General features: G+C 41.9%; 1 protein-coding gene and 2 pseudogenes across 3 annotated transcripts; 1 reads left to right on the forward strand and 2 right to left on the reverse strand.

Moving 5' to 3' along the window:
- Positions 1-539: 539 nt before the first annotated feature.
- LOC100381880 (lysine-specific demethylase pseudogene) lies at positions 540-9,160 on the forward strand (annotated as a pseudogene). The gene is made up of 13 exons (NR_155014.1): positions 540-698; positions 1,267-1,604; positions 1,694-1,774; positions 1,860-1,937; positions 2,029-2,499; positions 2,787-3,011; positions 3,121-3,282; positions 4,841-5,209; positions 5,287-6,145; positions 6,723-7,917; positions 8,185-8,288; positions 8,371-8,568; positions 8,801-9,160. The product of NR_155014.1 is annotated as a lysine-specific demethylase pseudogene (transcript).
- On the reverse strand, positions 5,999-7,110 carry LOC109946066 (uncharacterized; annotated as a pseudogene).
- Positions 9,161-14,380: 5,220 nt separating the features above from the next.
- Positions 14,381-16,587, reverse strand: LOC100381724 (putative protein of unknown function (DUF640) domain family protein). 2 transcript variants are annotated; one of them, XM_008679278.3, is made up of 2 exons: positions 16,229-16,587; positions 14,381-16,037 (listed from the first exon to the last, which is right to left on the reverse strand). In XM_008679278.3, exon 2 carries the CDS (start codon positions 16,002-16,004, stop codon positions 15,264-15,266), a length of 741 nt encoding a protein of 246 aa, XP_008677500.1. In that variant the 5' UTR covers positions 16,005-16,037; positions 16,229-16,587; the 3' UTR covers positions 14,381-15,263. The 2 variants fall into 2 exon arrangements, with proteins under 2 accessions (XP_008677500.1, NP_001168003.1); NM_001174532.1 differs by having other exon boundaries at positions 14,400-16,034; positions 16,229-16,477.
- Between the last annotated feature and the right edge of the window lie 2,037 nt (positions 16,588-18,624).

The following is an 18,624-nucleotide window of genomic DNA, read 5'->3' on the forward strand; positions in this document are numbered from 1 at the left end:
GCATTTTGATTGCCCAACCTACGATAAAAAGGCTCTGTTGCTGTTTGATTGATTCAAAAACAAAACAAAAAAAAGAGGTCTCAGCTCCTGCATTTTTGCTCCGTGGTCTCTTCAGATTTGCGTCCAGAGGGCATTGATTCAGAGATCCGTTTCCAATTTCCATGCCCTTCCACTACCTTTTTCATTCGCAAGCAGTGTAAAAATCGCAGAGATATGAGATGAGGAAAAGCAATCGTTCATCGATTTGGGCGCAAGAGAGGAGAAAAGATGCGGCCGCAGCGATGCGGTGTGCGCTGTGCGCTGTGCCGAGACAGATGCGTGCGACGGTGCGAGGGAGACTCAGCACTCCACTCACCTGGCGCCACGTCGCCCTCCCGTTGGGCCTCTTTGCCTCGCGGGCCGACTGGGCCGGCTATTGTGAAGAGAGAAAGGGTCTTGTGTGGGCTGGCTATTCCAGGCCATCTGGCCCGTCCATCTACGTGACGGATACTTCTCGTTTCCCCTCCTCACGCGGCCGCTTCTGCTCGGTGCCCCCTCTCCTCTACAGCTCTACTCTCCCCTCCCGCGGAGGCGTGGACGGCATGGAGTTGGGGGAGCCCGGGGCCCGTGGATGCCGTGGTCCCGTGCGATTACTGTGCGTGGCTGGCTGTTCGCTCTCCTCCCTCCCCGCGTGTTTTCAGGGGCGGCCTTGCTCAGTTGTAATTCTGTTTCTTCTTCCTCATCCTTACCCCTTCTACACGTTACGTTACAAGTTGCCACTCCAGCGATTTCCTGCGTCAGTCAGTCAGTGGGAGGCATTGTATCCACGCAGGGTAGGACGCGTTGGGTGCGCTTGTGCTGGAGTTTGTGCCACGTTGCCGCTTGCGGAGTAAGGAGCAATAGACGTCTTACACTTTCGTATGATATGATTTCTCTACATTCTGCTGTCCGCAGCCTGCTGCGCTGTAGTGCCTTCTGTGTTGAAGATGAGTGAATCAGCTTAAGTAGGACGACGGTGTGGCAAATGCAGCTGAGCTGTACCCTGTCTGCAACTAGCACAACAGGCAAAACGTTGCATCATTTCTGTATTTTTGGTTTGGAACAATATGGATGCGATTATGTTCCCTACTGTAATTTGCTCATATACCTAAATCGAGGTTTATTGGTTGCCTTGGTAGGTTAACAGTAGGCATTTGTATACGTTTTGCTCTTTTTTTATGTAAAGTTCATCTTAGTTTCACAGCGGATCTCTCGGTTTGCTGATCAAAGCGTCGTCCTCCGATGCAGCAATGATGGGAACAGAGTGCATCATGGCCACACTCGGCGGGGATCCTGAACCCTCAATTCCACCTGGATTCGGACCTTTTGTTGCCCTCGCGCTACAGGGCATCCAAAACAATGCCAAATCAGCTGATGCTCATTCTAGTTCTGCTCAAGCAGCACACTGCATGGAGAAAGATGTTGAAGTTCTGGAACACGGTTCGGCGCATGGTTGGAGTGACACTCCTGCTAGTACTTCAGGGACCCATAGTTGCAGGAGGTCACTTCGTAACAGGCCTCCAATAGACTATAGCCAGTTCGACCTTATCTCGGACGAAGAATCTGATGTTGAATCAGCAGAAAAGGTTTCATTCGTGTATTGATCCTTATGTGATTACCTGAATTCGTCATGATTTTAATGCATTGCCATGACATGGCTCTGTTTTCTTGACAGGGAGTGGGATTAGTGAGACGCAGACGACAATTACCGAAAGGAGTACTTCGGGGATGCGCACAATGTGCTGATTGTCAAAAGGTTTGTGTAACTGTGCTAAATTGCTGAGTCACTTCCAGGAAGATGTTTTTTGTCAGCTTATGCACATCACATCGACATCGTGCAGGTTGTTGCAAGGTGGAATCCATCTGGTGCAAGGAGGCCTGTTCTTGAGGAAGCTCCTGTTTTCTATCCATCCGAAGAGGTATCTTATGTTTATCGCACTGCCTTGTAGTATGGCAGTACTTGGTTTATTTTTGCATACACTAATCTCATGATACCTTCTTGTGGATCAGGAATTCAAGGACACCTTAAAATACATTGAGAGTATACGGTCTACAGCAGAACCATATGGAATTTGTCGTATTGTCCCGCCGCCTTCATGGAAACCTCCATGCCTTCTTAAAGAGAAGAACATATGGGAATGCTCAAAATTTTGTACTCGGGTACAGAAGGTTGACAAGCTCCAAAACCGTAAATCATCCAAGAAGGGCAGAAGAGGTGGGATGATGAAGAAGCGGAGGAAGCTTTTAGAGCTGGAAGATAACAATAATATTAATCACAATCAAACTGGGGTGCAGCAAAACCAAGAGAGGTTTGGATTTGAACCTGGACCTGAGTTCACACTTCAGACATTTAAGAAGTATGCAGATGATTTCCGTGAACAATATTTTAAGAAAGAAGTGTCCGCGGACTCACCACCATCAGTAGAAGACATTGAAGGCGAGTATTGGCGTATAGTCGAAAAGCCTACTGAAGAGATAGAGGTACCAGACTTCTGCTATCATAGAGTAACTATGTCATTTGCAATTCATAGCTTTGTCCAAACTTTAGAAAGTACAGTATATGTCATTTTAGATCTGGATTTGTTAGATAGTTTCTGGTTTAGCTTCCCAGTGCAGTTCTGTTCTTTTGTATATGATTCCTGATTGCCTGAACATAGTCCTTGCAGATGTTTCTTGGCCTAATTATAGTATATTCGAAGTTCTGATTTCTGTTTTTGACATATAGTTCTGCTATCGACTAACTTATCAGAGAATACATTCTCGTACAGGTAGTATATGGTGCTGATTTGGAGACTGGAACTTTTGGTAGCGGCTTCCCAAAGTCTTCTCCCGAAGTAAAATCTGATGTTGAGCATAAGTACTTAGAGTCTGGTTGGAACCTAAACAACTTGCCTAGACTACAAGGTTCAGTACTATCTTTTGAAGGTGGGGACATCTCTGGTGTTTTGGTCCCTTGGCTGTATGTTGGAATGTGCTTTTCATCATTCTGCTGGGTAAGATGCTTGTTGGCATGTCTACTTCTCTTACCATTAATATTGTTGTCATTATCCAAATTTAACATTCATGTTCTGAGATTTTACACTGGCATGTCTCTGCTGACAGCATGTTGAAGACCATCATTTGTACTCACTGAACTACATGCATTGGGGTGCTCCAAAGATGTGGTATGGAGTTCCAGGAAAGGATGCCGTAAATTTGGAGGCAGCAATGAGGAAACATCTACCTGACTTGTTTGAGGAACAACCTGATTTGCTTCACAACCTGGTAAGCGTTTCTCTCTTGATTGGTTGTTATAAACTAGGGCTTCAGGTATTCACACATTAGTTAATAGTTATCAGAACTTAGAGTAGGTGTTATTTTTTTATTGGGTCTTACTATCACATGTCTTGCCACGTCTCTCTCTTTCTATACCTCATGTGATCCATTTAAATTATGCTGTAACACCACTATAGTAAACAGATTTGGTGCTGAGTAATGTTATAAAAAGTCCTGTTCTCGCACATGTGGATTCTTTCTTGTATTAGATTTTTTTTGCCAGAAACCGAGTCACTTGTTGAAGTATCGCAGCTTTCAATATATTCTTGAAGTGTTCCTGTATTAAAACTAAACACTTGCATGTGCGATAAACAGTAATACCTTAAATGTACATGTACAAAGTAAACTTATGATCCCCCCCCTCCCATTTTCATTATGAAATGGAACTGTCTTACAACCACAGGATTTAAGGGGTTTAAGTCTAAACCTCCCTGCTCAACAGACTTACGGAAACTTAACTGCAGATTCACCTGACAAAACAGGGGAAAAGCGCAATGCCAGCAGACCCAGCTTAGTATTAATAAAATGCTCAAACACTGCATTCACGCCACCTCCTAGTAACCAAAACGAGGACTAAGAACCCAGAAACTACAGCTATCACTAGACAGATGACAGAAAACCCCAAAAGACAAGCAGAGACTTCATCTTGCAGCTTGAAGACGCCCCATATTCATCCAAGGATCCTCTTAGATACTGGCGCCCAGCCTCTTGATCTACGAAAAATCTCATGTGCCATCCCTTTGAGTTTTGACCAGTGCACTTCCTTCCTCCAGCATCCTTTTTCCCTTCTTTGTCTGCAAAATTGCCCAAGATTCAATCCATTGACAGAAGAGGAAAACATATCATTAGGGTCAACAAACCACTTATTGTTAAAGCAAATATCATTTCTAAATTTCCAGATTGACCAAAGGATAGCTCCAGCACCAATGATCAATAAGTTCCTAAGGTTTTTATTGAAACCCAGGGGCCATCTGCCAAAGAGGTCAACCAGCTTCCCTGGAATTGTTTTGAGGTTAAAAACCTGGACTATTCTCCAGATATACTTCGCAACTGAACATTCAAAAAACAAATGATCTGTGGATTCACAAACTCCACAGATGCAACAATCACACCCACCTCTCCAATTTCTCTTTTTCAAATTGCCCTTGGATAGAATTTTATCTTTAGCAATCAACCAAAGAAAAAAATTAATTTTTGGGGCGATTTTGATCTTCCATAAGAATCTGAACGGTACCTTAACCGAGTCACATCTAATTTTTGAATACATGGACTTAACCGAAAAACCCGTTTCGTTTAGAGCCTAAACAATCTAATGATCACAATTTGTTAGAATTAGGCCACGACAACTGTGTTTTATTTATATGTGTGATGAATATTTAACATAATGATGTGATGGTGGCTATATGAGATTTGGTTCTGCTGCGGGGTGTGATGTTTGCGCGAGTTACCTTCCTTTTGATACAAACGATATGAGGGTGCATTTATAAGATGGTAACGCCTTCTGCAGGTTACTCAATTTTCAACTTCATTGCTTAAATCTGAAGGAGTACCAGTCTACCGATGTGTGCAGCATGAGGGAGAGTTTGTCCTAACATTCCCTCGGGCATACCATGCTGGTTTCAACTGTGGCTTCAATTGTGCAGAAGCTGTTAATGTGGCACCAATTGATTGGTTACCAATTGGACAGGATGCAGTCGAGCTTTATCGTAAGCAAGCTCGGAAAATTACTGTTTCCCATGATAAGCTGTTGCTAGGGGCTGCAAGAGAAGCAATAAGAGCTCATTGGGATATTCTGTTCCTTAAGAAAAATACTGCTGATAACTTGAGGTGGAAAAGCATGTGTGGACTTGACAGTACTATATGCAAATCGCTTAAGGTAAATGTGTATTTCAGTTTTTATAAATAGTGTTTTTATCAAAATATCAGTGGAATCTTATATAATTTCCTGCTTAGGCAAGAATCGATTTGGAGTTGGCGCAAAGACAAAATATATGCTCTCCATCTCAATCTAGAAAAATGGATGCTGAATTTGATTCAACTGATAGAGAGTGTGCATTGTGCTATTATGATCTGCATCTTTCTGCTTCTGGCTGTCCATGTTGCCCAGGGAAATATACCTGCCTTGTACATGCAAAGCAGCTTTGCTCATGTGACTGGGACAAAAGATTTTTCCTTTTCCGTTATGATATCAATGAGTTAAATATGTTGGCTGACGCTTTAGGTGGGAAGTTAAGTGCAATTCACAGATGGGGTGTCTCTCATCTTGGATTAAGTTTGAGATCATGTGTCAAAAGAGAAAAAGACCAAGATTCGAAGACTCCTCGCAGAGTAACTGATGGCCCCAGAAGGTCCTACATGTCTCAGGCGTCAACAGTATCATTGGCACCTTCGTTGGTTTGCAATGAACAGAACAACAATGGTAATAAGATGCTGGAAAAAGCTAGTTTGGAAACAGATACTTGTCCTTTTGCAGAGCAAATAAAATCTGGAACTATTTCACTACAGGAGGCACCATGGTTATTAAAACGTCGTTTAAACGACGATTAAGCGTCGTTTAAACGCTAAAACGCGATTAGTAGATAAAACGTCCACACGTTTTACCAAAACTGCGTAGAACGTCCGTTCTGGACGTTTAAACGACGTTTACACGTCGGAACGCACGTTCTGGACGTTCTATGCGCTATATGGACGTTCTATGCTCATAGCGTTTGTGGGCCTTAATGGCCTAATGGGCCTTTACCCAGCCGCTGATCCAACGCGCGCAGCCGCTGATCCATCACTGCCAGACGCCATCGCGCCCAGCCGCCCAGACGTCTGAGCTGCCAGCCGCCGTCGCGCGCGCCCAGGAGCTGCCAGCCGCCATCGCGCGCGCCCAGGAGCCGCCAGAGCTAGACGTCGTCGGCCGTCCTCCACCGCCCTCCAGGTACGTCGCCGGCCCCCTCCTCCCTCCTCCCTCCGCCGCCACCCCCAAAGCCGCCGCTGCCGCCAGCTACTGCCTCTCCCGTACCGCCGCCGCCGTCGTACGAGCAGGCCGTAGGGTTTCGAGTTTGGAGTTCTGCCTCTTCCTACTGCCTCTCCCCAAGGTCCCCACTCGCATCCAAGGTTGTACGAGCAGGCCGCCAGCTACTGCCTCTCCCCAAGGTCCCCACTCGCATCCTCTTCTGATTCTATAGCGAATTTTGGTTGAGAGTTTGGAGTTCTGCACCTCCTACTTGCCCTGCAAGGGTTTAGTGTTGATATTTCATTGGGATAGTTGGTCATTTTTCCATTCTTTCTAGCTGACTTATGTTTGTCCTCATTATTTTTCTGGTTGTATACTTGTATTGACTATTGAGAGTTTGAGACATGGAGATAAAAGTTACTTAGTGTATAATTTTTTATATCTGCAGCGCTGGTGGTTTGTTTGGTAAATGGGGAATGGGCAATACTCTGTTGGTTCCCTGTTAAGTGTTACATTTTCAATGCGGTCATGGAAATGGAATTAGATGTTGCTGTTGTGAAGAGAGATGACCTTGGAAATGCTCATGGTCTTAATCTTGATGAGTTCGATGATGGTTACTAATCATACATGAAAGTTGTAACTTGTGTTGTGTGGTTGAACTTATGCTAATGCTATTTGGTTTGTGAACTCAACTTATGTATGAACTTATTCTATATTTAAAATTCTATGTCAAGTCTGAAAAGACGTTTCAACGTTCGCTTAAACGTTTAAACGTTGAAAAGTTGGTTCATAACGTTTTAACGTTTTACCGTTTTAATAACCATGGGAGGCACACATGAAGACTGAGGTATCCTGTACACTAAACAACAGTGTCAGTCCTGAAGGCCACAAAAGCTCACTAAGCTTGCCAGTTCCTTCTGGCCAGTCACTTTCTTCCAATCTTGCCACAAGGTCTTTAAGTACTGCAGGAGAATCTGTGAAAAATGCATATGACTTGGTAGTATTTAAAGGGAGTAGAGAATCTTCTCGGGCTGGAGACTGTATATCTTCGCTTGGTGTGCATCATAACATACCGCCAATAATGATTGATCAAGGAAGCAACATGAATCCTAGTATGGAGAGCTCAAACAATTCACATAGGTTGATGGCATCTAACACTAATGCAACTAAGTTTTACTCTTACAAGGACCAAATGCATGTAACACCAGAAAGTCAAGCTTCTGCTGCATCAAGTCAGCCCTTTGCGGGAACTGTTTTAAGAGCACAAAGTGTATCTCAGGAAGCTTCACCTAGCGTCTTTACTTCAAAGCCTCTCATAGATTCTTCACTTTTGAAAAATACTTATGTTGGTTTAAGTTCAGGCGGTGCCCATATTGGACATCCAAATTTTGGTAACCAGCAACCAAGTGACGAATGCCTTCAAAGAAAATCTGAATCTCTATCTGGTTCAGAAGCAAAGGGCCATTCAGCTGCATTGGTGCAACCTGCTCTAGGAAATCATCATAATGGGAGTGGAGGTGCACACAAGGGCCTTCGGATGGCTAACGTTGTACATCGATTCAAGAGCTTAGTTGAATCTTTGGAAATTGGTGTTGTGCTATCTGGGAGGTTGTGGTCCTCAAGCCAAGCAATCTTCCCAAAAGGTTCGTCTTCTCCTGACAATTGGCATGTATCTATGCACCTTCCAGCTTTGTTTTAATTAGAAGAGATCTTGTTATAAGGAGTTAATCTTTTGCAGCTTTGCATCCTTGAATGATTTTTATGTTATATGTAGCAGTATTCATGGTATAGGAATGTTTTGCTGTTAATTACTCCTTATCTGAGTGTCTTTACTGATATATTTGATTTCGCCAGCACTTTGATTTATATTTTTCTGTTTTCCTTAACATGTTTTACCTTTGTAAACACAGGGTTCAGGAGCAGAGTAAAATATTTCAGCATCGTGGATCCAACACAAATGGCATACTACATATCTGAAATATTAGACGCTGGACCACAGGGACCTCTGTTTATGGTAAATTTCAGCCTTTTGTACCATCTGTAATTGTATATCTGTTCTTTCCGTATCTTGATATATCTTGCTTGATGCATTACAGGTGACTCTGGAAAACTGTCCAGGCGAACTTTTTATCAACGTCTCTCCTGCCAAGTGCTGGAGCATGGTCCGTGAGAGGCTGAATATGGAAATACGGAGGCAACTCAGTACGGGAAGAGCTAATCTTCCTGCACTACAGCCACCGGGATCAGTTGATGGTTTTGAAATGTTCCGGTTGCTGTCACCGGCAATTGTTCAGGTGAGGAAAGCATTCACTTGACCGCATTCTGAAACACACTACACCTCAAGAAATGGGGAAAAAAAGAAGAAACACTGAAGCACACCAATGCCATGAGCAGTGGAACCTGTTTTCAGGTTGCATATATAACTGCATGATGATGCCGCACATGCTCGGCTTGTGGCTGCGAATTTCCCAAGCCACTGGTGACTGACATATGTGCCACTGAATGATTTCGTTTAATTCATCCCAGGCAATCGAGGCACGGGATAGAGATCGCATCTGCACAGAGTACTGGAGATCCAGGCCTCATGTTGTCACTGAAGATCGTGCGACGGCGCCACCTCAGGCTCAGGGTCCTCTGCATGCGCTGAGGGGTCTATTCCAGCGAGCCAACCGCAATGAGCTGCTAGCCCTACGGAGTCTACTGGTGAGCAACATCAGCCCGGACGACTTCTCCAGGCGGCAGGCTACCCAAATCCTCGACGAGGAGATCGCCAAGCAGTGGCGCTGACAGGCGTAAATACAACTCTGTAATCTCTTGATGGCATGACGGGACCAAGCAGTTTTCGACCTTGACGAAAGAGCGGCTCCTTCCGTTGCCCCCGTGCCCATTCTTTGTATTGTTGTGTCCATGCTCCATGCCATAAGATCTTGTCCCCATTTGGATGCGATCGAATGACCGACGACGGCTCATCAACTGACCAGCGTACATACCGTCTGCCTGGAAACTCTTGTGGTGTTGTAGGTTTAGTTATTTTTCTTTTAAACGAAATATTTTACCTTCTTTTTTAGTGAGGCTGAAACGCAGGCTCATGAGACGTGAGTTTTTACATGAAAGGTTGTGTACATCAGAAATGTGCGGGGCCTGTTGACACTACTAGCAGATAGGCGTGATTTATGTGCCGAGTTGGTCAGAGTCGAACAGTCCATGAGCTTCAGGTACTCATCCTGCATGGTTGACTGGGAGTTGGTACTTGCAAGCTGCTGTTACAGAATACAGACCAGTAGTCCAATGAACCCCAACTGACTGGTCGCTGCCATGTGGGCCAACTTTTCACTCTGACCAGTCTGAATATTCTGCAAATACGGATGATGAAATATCTATTTTGTAAAATCTAATCCATACATATTAGAATTCTAATCTAACTGAGCATTCGATTCGGATATAGCATGAATATTAAATGTTTAGATTTAGATACAACTTCTGGGCAAGCAAACCTTCTAGACCTTTAGATTCTTTAGATCATGATTCAGTCGCATATGCATTCATAGTTTGTTAGAGATTTTTTTAATAAAGTGCACAAGCTGACGGGGAAATTAAGTATTAAATATAAACTACGGATGAATCACGATCTAAAAATCTAAGAATAGAAGCTTGCACCTAAAACTTATTTGTAAAAATAGTCGTTTCATTAAATAATAGATATATCCAAATTTGTTTTTGAGCTTTTTTCTATTTGATTTCAGATCCGCTTTAGACAAAACTATGGAATATGCGAAATTTATCCCTATCCATGAAAACCTTTATAATAAGTCTGTGTAGAAGTTCTCTCTCCATGCTTAGTGACTAATTATTTAATTGTAATATTACTAATGAAACATTGAAAGTAATTAATAGTATATATCTATAAGCAGTCCTTCTGTGCAAGCATGCAAGCAAACCAACTGATCCATTAGATCGTGATCCAACCGTAAGTCACATTTAACACTTAAACCCTTCCACCACCAGCTCAATAATATTTATAAAAAACCCCTAACAAACCATGGTTGTATTTGTGGTTGGATCGTAATCTAATGAATCAGATGGTTTGCTTGCACGCTTGCACAGAAGCACTGTTTGCATAGGAGTCGTTGCCTATCTACAAATAACTATTGATGTTATTAATGATACATAATTGGTAAATTAGTTTTAGTATTTTTATAATTTAGTTAAATATAATTTATTTGTTGCTTTTACTACATTAATTTATTTAGTTACTGATGTAAATTAGTTTACATAATTCGTTTCATGATAAATATTATATAAATAAGAATTAATTAATTAATATATTTACTTTACTTTGACCATCATGATTAATTTAGTTTACTTTGATATTGGAGATAATAAAAAAATGTACTTTAATTTTACTTCACTTTGGTTATCTATGAGATTAGTAGTAAAGTTTTATTCATCTATGTTGAGTTTGACAACATGCACTTTGAGTTTAACTAAGGTAATTATCTGAGCAGAGATCGGAATCCGTTACATCCATTTCTACTCATATTCGATAGTATCCATATCCCTATTTGAATTTGAATTAAAACATGGCAAAATTTGATATCCGAATTCAACTTAATGCAAATTTGATCTGTTTTCGTCCCTACTTGTAGTCCCGTTTGCCAGCACGGAGATCGGTGACGGCGAATCCTCCAACATTGTTTTTTTAATAGTGACTACTTACTTGCAAACATGTGCTTATGCATTACACCATAATCTGATACATATTTGAAATGAACAGCTATCACTGTTAGACATGGGTTGTTCAAACCCTAGAACAACGCAATTTTTGGGCCGGCCGCACTGGGAAAAAACCCCGATCGACTAATTTGGATCAAAATATTCTTGCCCATGAGCATCAAACTAGGCGAGTTGTGGCCTGCTTTTTGCCCATGACCAAAATATTCGAAGCAGAATCTCCTCAGAACAACGTCCACACAGCGACACCAGCAGCTGCGGTGATGACAGGATAGTCGACAGGACTTCTGCGGCCTGTTTTTGCTCTATCAAATCTCAGACGTACTACTACAAGGGCCCAAAATTGCATTGGTCTACTACCATACTCAACTCGTTCTTTAGTTAAAAAGTAAATTAGCGGGTGATAAATATTCGAGAATGAAGTTAGTATATAACACAACTGAGATCTTGCTGATGGTGGTATTACGTTGTTCTAGCTGTGTATATACATGCATCCTTCTTTGTGATACAAAACAAGATCTTCCCAAGGGTACTTCAAGATTGAATTATAAGCAATGTGATGCTTTTATTAATTACAACAATCGATGAGATGCACTTTAGATATATAGCTACTCTAATGGACTCTTTATATTTTTTACTTCTAATTTATAAAAATAGAAACTTTGGTACAAATACTATTCATTGGTCTTTTAATTGGATTTAACAATTTATTCTGGACATTGTCGCTAGCCAAAGATAGAGAGCTAGAATAGCTTTCTAGAGCATGCACAAATAATAAAAAAGAATTGTTGGATGGTACAAAGATATAGAAAAGCGGGTTTTACTCAAATAACTCATTAAATGATGGTTTTGAGAGTAATTTTAGAAAGACTCGAGATCCTAGATGCTCTAATACAATGCATTTTACAAATTATAGGACAAATTAATAAGAGAGAACACAGATGAAGTTTGTGCCATCACTTTATTTCCTAATCAAACATTATTATCAACATAACTAATCATGGTTGGTTGATAATGAATAGTATTTAACGTGAAACTACGTTAGAGTAATTTTTTAATGCAGGTATGTGGTCTATTATAGAACAAAGGGAGTACACATCAAACGAATGAATTAGTCACTAAGAAAACTATATATTTTCTTATTATTAGCTACATTTTAGTTTAGTTATTTGGACTGTGACCAGTCAAAGCATTTTCAATGCATATTTTTTTCAGCTATGCATTAACTTAAACAATTTAATTGGTGGAGACATCCTATCAATTAAGGGCTTGATGTTTGCAAATTGAATGGTTAGCTGTTGGGATCGATGTAATATATAGTAGCTTTATATTCCAAAGAACATCATATTACTTAGACCTATTTCAAAGCCTATGCAAATTAAACATCCCGAGATAAATTATGCATGCTCCAAAGAACTCAACCAGTTATGTGAAATAGAGATATATGCATACATAATAATATAGTACCAATAAGATATAACATCAAGTCTTTAACGATCTTGAAATGAGCTAGTCAGCTATTACCAAGCTTTACTCGATCCTAAACTTCAAAAAGCATTACCAATGTGTGTCCTTCCCCCTCCTCTTTGTGTGTTAGTTTTTAGATTGAAATAAACTTCTCTTTTTCTTAATAAAATATGTGTCATAAGAGCACTTTTAATATACCCTTTATACCCTTCATAATTGATATGAATAGATATTTTGGTAAAAAAACATCCTCCAACAACTTATTTAATTCAATCTCTAAATACAACTATTCTCAAATCTATTTCTCGCTAACCAAAATAGAGATCGAGATTGGATCTCTAGAATATGCAAAAGAGAAGTTGCTAGATGATAAAATGGTTTATCAAATTATGGTTGAGGGAGTGAGTTTAAGAGGGACTACTCTTGGAGATGCTCTAATGCACACTCTATGGAAAACAACTCGGTTGTTAATCTCACAAAACCATAGCCATTGCTTGAATAAAAACATTTTGGGTTGTTTGTGGGAGTTGGAAAGGGCAAATGATCTTTTATCAAAGTAGAGGACCTATCCACATATCACAAACTTTACTATGCAAGCTAAAAAGGACAAGCAAAATCTAAGAAACTGATGGATTCTAAGAAATGTTTAAGATATGACCCATCAACAATTGTCTTAATGGGAATTTACTTGTGCTCCGGGAATCAAGACCATATCTATATATGTGAGAAGAGTAGATGATGATATGAAACAATTATATTTATTTATTTATTTATTTATTTATACATGAAAAATCAAATTCTATAAACTTTGACCAATAATAGAGATTCAAATTATATATAAGTTTAGGACATAAAACTTGCATCAATATATATTTGTATTCAAAGTGTGAAAATTGATTCTTTAGCAAATTAAATGACAATGCATTGTAAAAAAATTAAGTGCAAAATATATTTTATAACGTTTTCTATTAAAACACGCTTATAATTTTAGGACATGGGTGTAGAATTTTCGCAATAAAATACAATAAATTAACTAATTTGGACAATCTATACACCATTCAAGCAATTTTTGGATGAAGCTTTATTTGACTTTGTTGTAGATGTATAATTTAGGTGTGTTCTTTATGTTTCCAACACCCAAACTTTTATTTGCACAAAATATATAATTTAAAAATTATACAAGTAATTATAACTCCTGTCTAAAGTTGTAGCTCTACTTTTGAATACAAAATTACAAGAACAACAATATAAAAGAAATACAAATGCAGGATCCTCATAAACTTGAAATTTTCTTACCTCATATAGTCAGATCCGCATCAAACCATACATCAAGTACAAACCTAAGGCACCAATCAAATTCAGGTTTGGTGACCTATATATAAGATGCTCAAGTGAAGTTCAGCAATTACTCCTACATTTCCCCACACATTATATGTAGTTTTGCCCCCACAACTTGGTTATAGATTGTTGAGTGCATGCATTATTAAATCTGGATAAAAGATTGATACCAAAACTGCCTTTGTGTTCTATGTATATATACTACTGCTACAATACTCCCAGCAGAGAAAGAGACAAGAAGTGAAGGCAAATGTAGCCAGATCCAGTAATTCTAACATGAAAAATGAGGCATAGCCAGAAGCATGAAAGCATGGGCTAAAACAGGTGCTGCCCGATTGTACACACACTGCAGCCTACTGAAACAAAAAACTATACGTTTTCAGTTCCTGCGTATATATCTTTTACCTTTTCTTTTTCTAAAGACTTCTCTCTTCATTGCTTCATTTGCTTGCCCCATGTGTTTGTTTCTTCTGGGCTGCTCGTGGCCAGGAGCTACCCTTTTGGCCATCGAAGTTTTCTGGGTTTAAATAGTAGCCAGCATAACAACAACAGAATGCCAAACACAAAGGAAACTAAACATGTGCAATTTGTAAGCTCAACTGAAGAAATACATTGTTCAAGTTACAAGATATATATATGGGTTCGCCTGGAGTATATATGTCTTCCCTGGCTTTAGAAACCATGTGCATTGCCCTTCTGCTCTCCTAAGAAAGAAAGGAATTTGAACCACACACACCACCAGCAGTCCATGAATAGATATATGTAGTGTGATGAAGCATTGTATCAATTTCTGTTCAGCCAATATAATGAATAGCACAGCAACCTAGTTTGGCTGCTGGCTTCTGCAACAGAACCAAACTACTAGTGTTGCTTTGCAAGTTGCATACAAGAACAAATTCTGAAAAGATGCTACTAGTAGCTAGTCATACAGCTAGCTACAGCCTTTTGCCACTGTTGTTGCTAACTGCAAACTAAACTCTTCTCCTACACCATGGCATGACATGACATGACATGCATATATAAGCTAGCATTGGTAGGGACTAGGGAATCTCAAACTGTTCTGCCAAGTTTGCATCCCTCGGGAGGAGCATATATAAACCAAGCAAAACTATCATAAACTGCTCTTGTTGCCAATGGATTGAAAGCTAAATAAAACATCCACGATTAAACCAGTACTCACGCACGGATGAAACAGAGAAAAGAAAAAGGAAAGAAAAGAAAAGGGGATCGAGAATTTTTTTTCCCGAAATGCAAGCCACCGAAGGAGGAGGAGGAGGCAAAGAACAATGGCTTAGACTTTTGTTTGCTCTACTACCAGAACAATGGCGTTCCATGCAAGAATTCCAACTCCAGCTGTGCTGTCCTGGCTAGCTCATCAGATTAAAATAGACGATCAAGGGGTGTAGATGCCGGCGATGGATCACTTGGCTAGCTAGCCAGGAAAAAAAAAAACTCACGGCATGATGAACCGCGGCGACGCCGACGTGCCGAATCCTCCTCCTCCGCCGGACGGTCCTGGTGGTGGGCTTCCCTCGGACGACGGCCCAGGGGCCGCGGCCGAGGCTGCCGACGGCTTCTTGCGCTTCTTCTTCTCGTAGCTGATCCCCCTGGCACGCGCCTGCGACTCGCGCACCTCGCGCAGGTAGAGCCGCACGGCGCGCGCGCCGAACGGGTTCATCTCGGGCGTGCCGCCGTTCTCCTCGTAGGCGGCGCGGAGGCGGCCGATGAGCGCGTCGAGGGAACCCCAGGCCTGGCGCAGCGGGCACGGGCACGGCGCGGGCGGGTTGGGGTGCCCGTAGAAGGGGCACACCGGCGTGTGCACCTTGGTCTTGCCGAACTGATCCATATATTTGAGGAACTCCAGCACGTGTGCACCGCTGCACCGCGACAACGACAGTGGCGGCCGGTGGTTTCGGAGGTACTGCCCGAACGTGTTCCAGTCCCGGCGCTTCTGGGACTCGTACCGGCTCAGCGACGGTGACGAGCTGGACGGCGACGGCCCACCTCCTGCCCCCGCGGATGATCCGAGGGCCGCGGCGCCCGACGACGAGCCGGCCCCCGACACCCCGGCGCCTCCGGAGAATATGATGGCTCCCGCGGGGCCGAGGAAGAAGCTGTCCGGGGCTGAGCTATCCGCCGCCGGTGGCTCTTGGCCCGGGATCATGTGATGGTGGTGGTGGTGATGGTGATCCATCGATCCTTAGCCGCTTGCTTCCTGCGCGCGCTGCTGTGTGCCACTCTCACTCATCAGCAATGTAACACAAGAAAGAAGAAAAAGCATCATTTCTTGCTCTGATGCGAGCTTCGATGCACTACAGATCCAAACAAAGTCTGATCTGAAGAGGCCAGGTCCAGGTGAAGAGAGGAGGAGGAGAGGAACTAAGTGGAATCGGAGAAGTGAGATCGATCGATGCGTACCGGTATGTGCAGCGCCGTGATCTAGTTTTCTCTGCGGCGTGTAAGAAGCTCAACACAGATGCATGCGTGCGCGCGGCGGAATCTTGGCAGTGGTTAGCTAGTACTCTTTTGTGATCCGCCTCTTGATGAGTGATCCAGTCATCCCCATCCATCCAGCGACACCAAGAAATGCTATGCCATGCTCTCTGACGCTCAGCAGCTCAGGTGGTCAAGCCATCCTTGGGAGTCAGCATGAAGCTCTGGAGATGGTGGCAGTGGATGCTGGAAGGAAGGCTGGGGTTGGAGGGGATAGGTTTTTAGCCTTTTGGTTAGGCAGGCAGGCATTGAGATCTGAGGAGTAGATAATAGGATCTAGTAGTAGGGTATAGCTAGCTAGACAGAGAAATTGAGTGAGTGAGAGAGAAGGGGCCAGGGGGGACATTGACGCGAATGAGAACAAAGAGCCTTGGCTTTTCCCCTATTTTGGTATTTCTTCAGATTTTTCATAACATAATAGTTAGTGTTGTTTTTCAGTAAAAAAGGTATTTTATTATTTACTAATGAATAACTACTCCATCGACAAGTACTGAAAAATCGGCTAATAATTTTAAGACATATAGTATACGTGTTATAAATTCATGAACAAATGTGAGGCCACATTGCTACTAGAAATTGCTTATATATGTTTGCGCGCTATCTCTCACATAAATTGGCATGTTTTAACGTATTACTATCCTATATATATAATTTTATTTCTTATCTTCGTTATCCAGTTATAACATACTTTAACTTAGTTACCGACTATTCATACTACACATATTTTCCCAGCATCCCCATTAATTCATAGTTTTCTCACTTTATATCGCACATTTTATCTCAGGTTTGACCGACTGATCTCATTCAAAACAAAATCATAATTATTATCAAAGTTCACTGTGATATTGTTTAGCATAATATATTTTAAGTATGGTTTTTAATTTCATTTTCACAAAAAAAATCGAATAAGCCGAGCAAGTAAAACTTGATACGAAAAAGTCAAACGAATTATAAATTAGGACGGAGGGAGCATATGTTTAGTTGTAACTACGGATTGGGTCATGTCTTTGATATGAAATCGATATGCTCGTTGCCTCTCGCATAATTGTATAACAGCATAGTGATACATATTATCCATGTGTATAGCTTGTTGAGTAGTTTGTGTTGTACTAATAATTGCAAAAGTAGATAACTTAGAGACATACAAATATGGGTACTTTGGGGATTTTTTAGAATAAAATAGATTATTAATTAAGATGAACATTTATTATGTGTTAGTTTTAAATTATTTTTAATAAAGAGGGACGTTTATATGATTACTTTAAATTATCTTTGTAGCATAGATGGGTAACTTATTAGGTGAAGATTGCTTGGGGGCGTTAATTTATAATAATGGTAAGGTGAATGATTTAATATAGAATTGAAAGCGGTATGCCATTTTTCACAAACATAGGTGAGTATTGTTTTAGAAATTACAATATATTTGACGACAATTATTGTGAATGATGTTAGAGTCACAAATGACAAGATGTTTTTTATTTTTATGTGAAGGACTAGATAAGCGACTAGAAGAGGATGGATAGGAGCAAAAAAACTTCTTTTAGATAAGAAACTGTCCTAAGTCGTAAAATGAACCTCGATTGAAATCATGCTCAAAACCTAGGACACGAAAGCCAACTGGTGACTAAATGAGACTAGGAAAGACTAGAAATAGCAGAGATGTAATATGGAGGTCACTACAGGAAACGCCTAAATTTTCGTGGGCCGAGATATTTTCGTCGGCCGGCCCACGAAAATACTGACGTTATTTTCGTCGGTCCCTAGGCCGACGAAAATAATGCGTATTTTCGTGGGCCCATCGACCTGCCGACGAAAATACAAAAACGTATTTTCGTCGGTCACTAGGCCGACGAAAATAACGCTTATTTTCGTGGGCCATGGCCAAACCGACGAAAATACATCATTAACCGTACTCTATTTTCGTCGGCCTAGTGAGGCCGACGAAAATAGAGGCCCAACATCGTCGTCTTCGGCCCCGCTCGTTTCAATCGCGCGTCACTCGTTTCACCCAACGCCGCCGCCCCACGCTCGCCCTCCCCTCGCCGCGCCACCGCCCGCCGCCCGCCGGTGCCCGCGCCGACGCGCCACGCCGCCACCCCGCGCGCTAAGGGAGCCCGCCGGTGCCCGCGCCGCCGGTGCCACCCCGCCCGCCGGTGCCCGCGCCCGCCCGCCGGTGCCCGCTTTTCGCCCTCCCCAGGTAACACTTTCTGAACACTTCAATTCCATAGCAACTTTTTCTTTATTATCAAAAATGGCTCGCAGGCACAAGGATGGGGACAGTGGCCAGGACAAGCTCCAGCGTCGCAGCCACAGTGGACCGG

The sequence above is a fragment of the Zea mays genome, chromosome 4, assembly GCF_902167145.1.
Source record: "Zea mays cultivar B73 chromosome 4, Zm-B73-REFERENCE-NAM-5.0, whole genome shotgun sequence".
Taxonomy (NCBI): Eukaryota; Viridiplantae; Streptophyta; class Magnoliopsida; order Poales; family Poaceae; genus Zea; species Zea mays.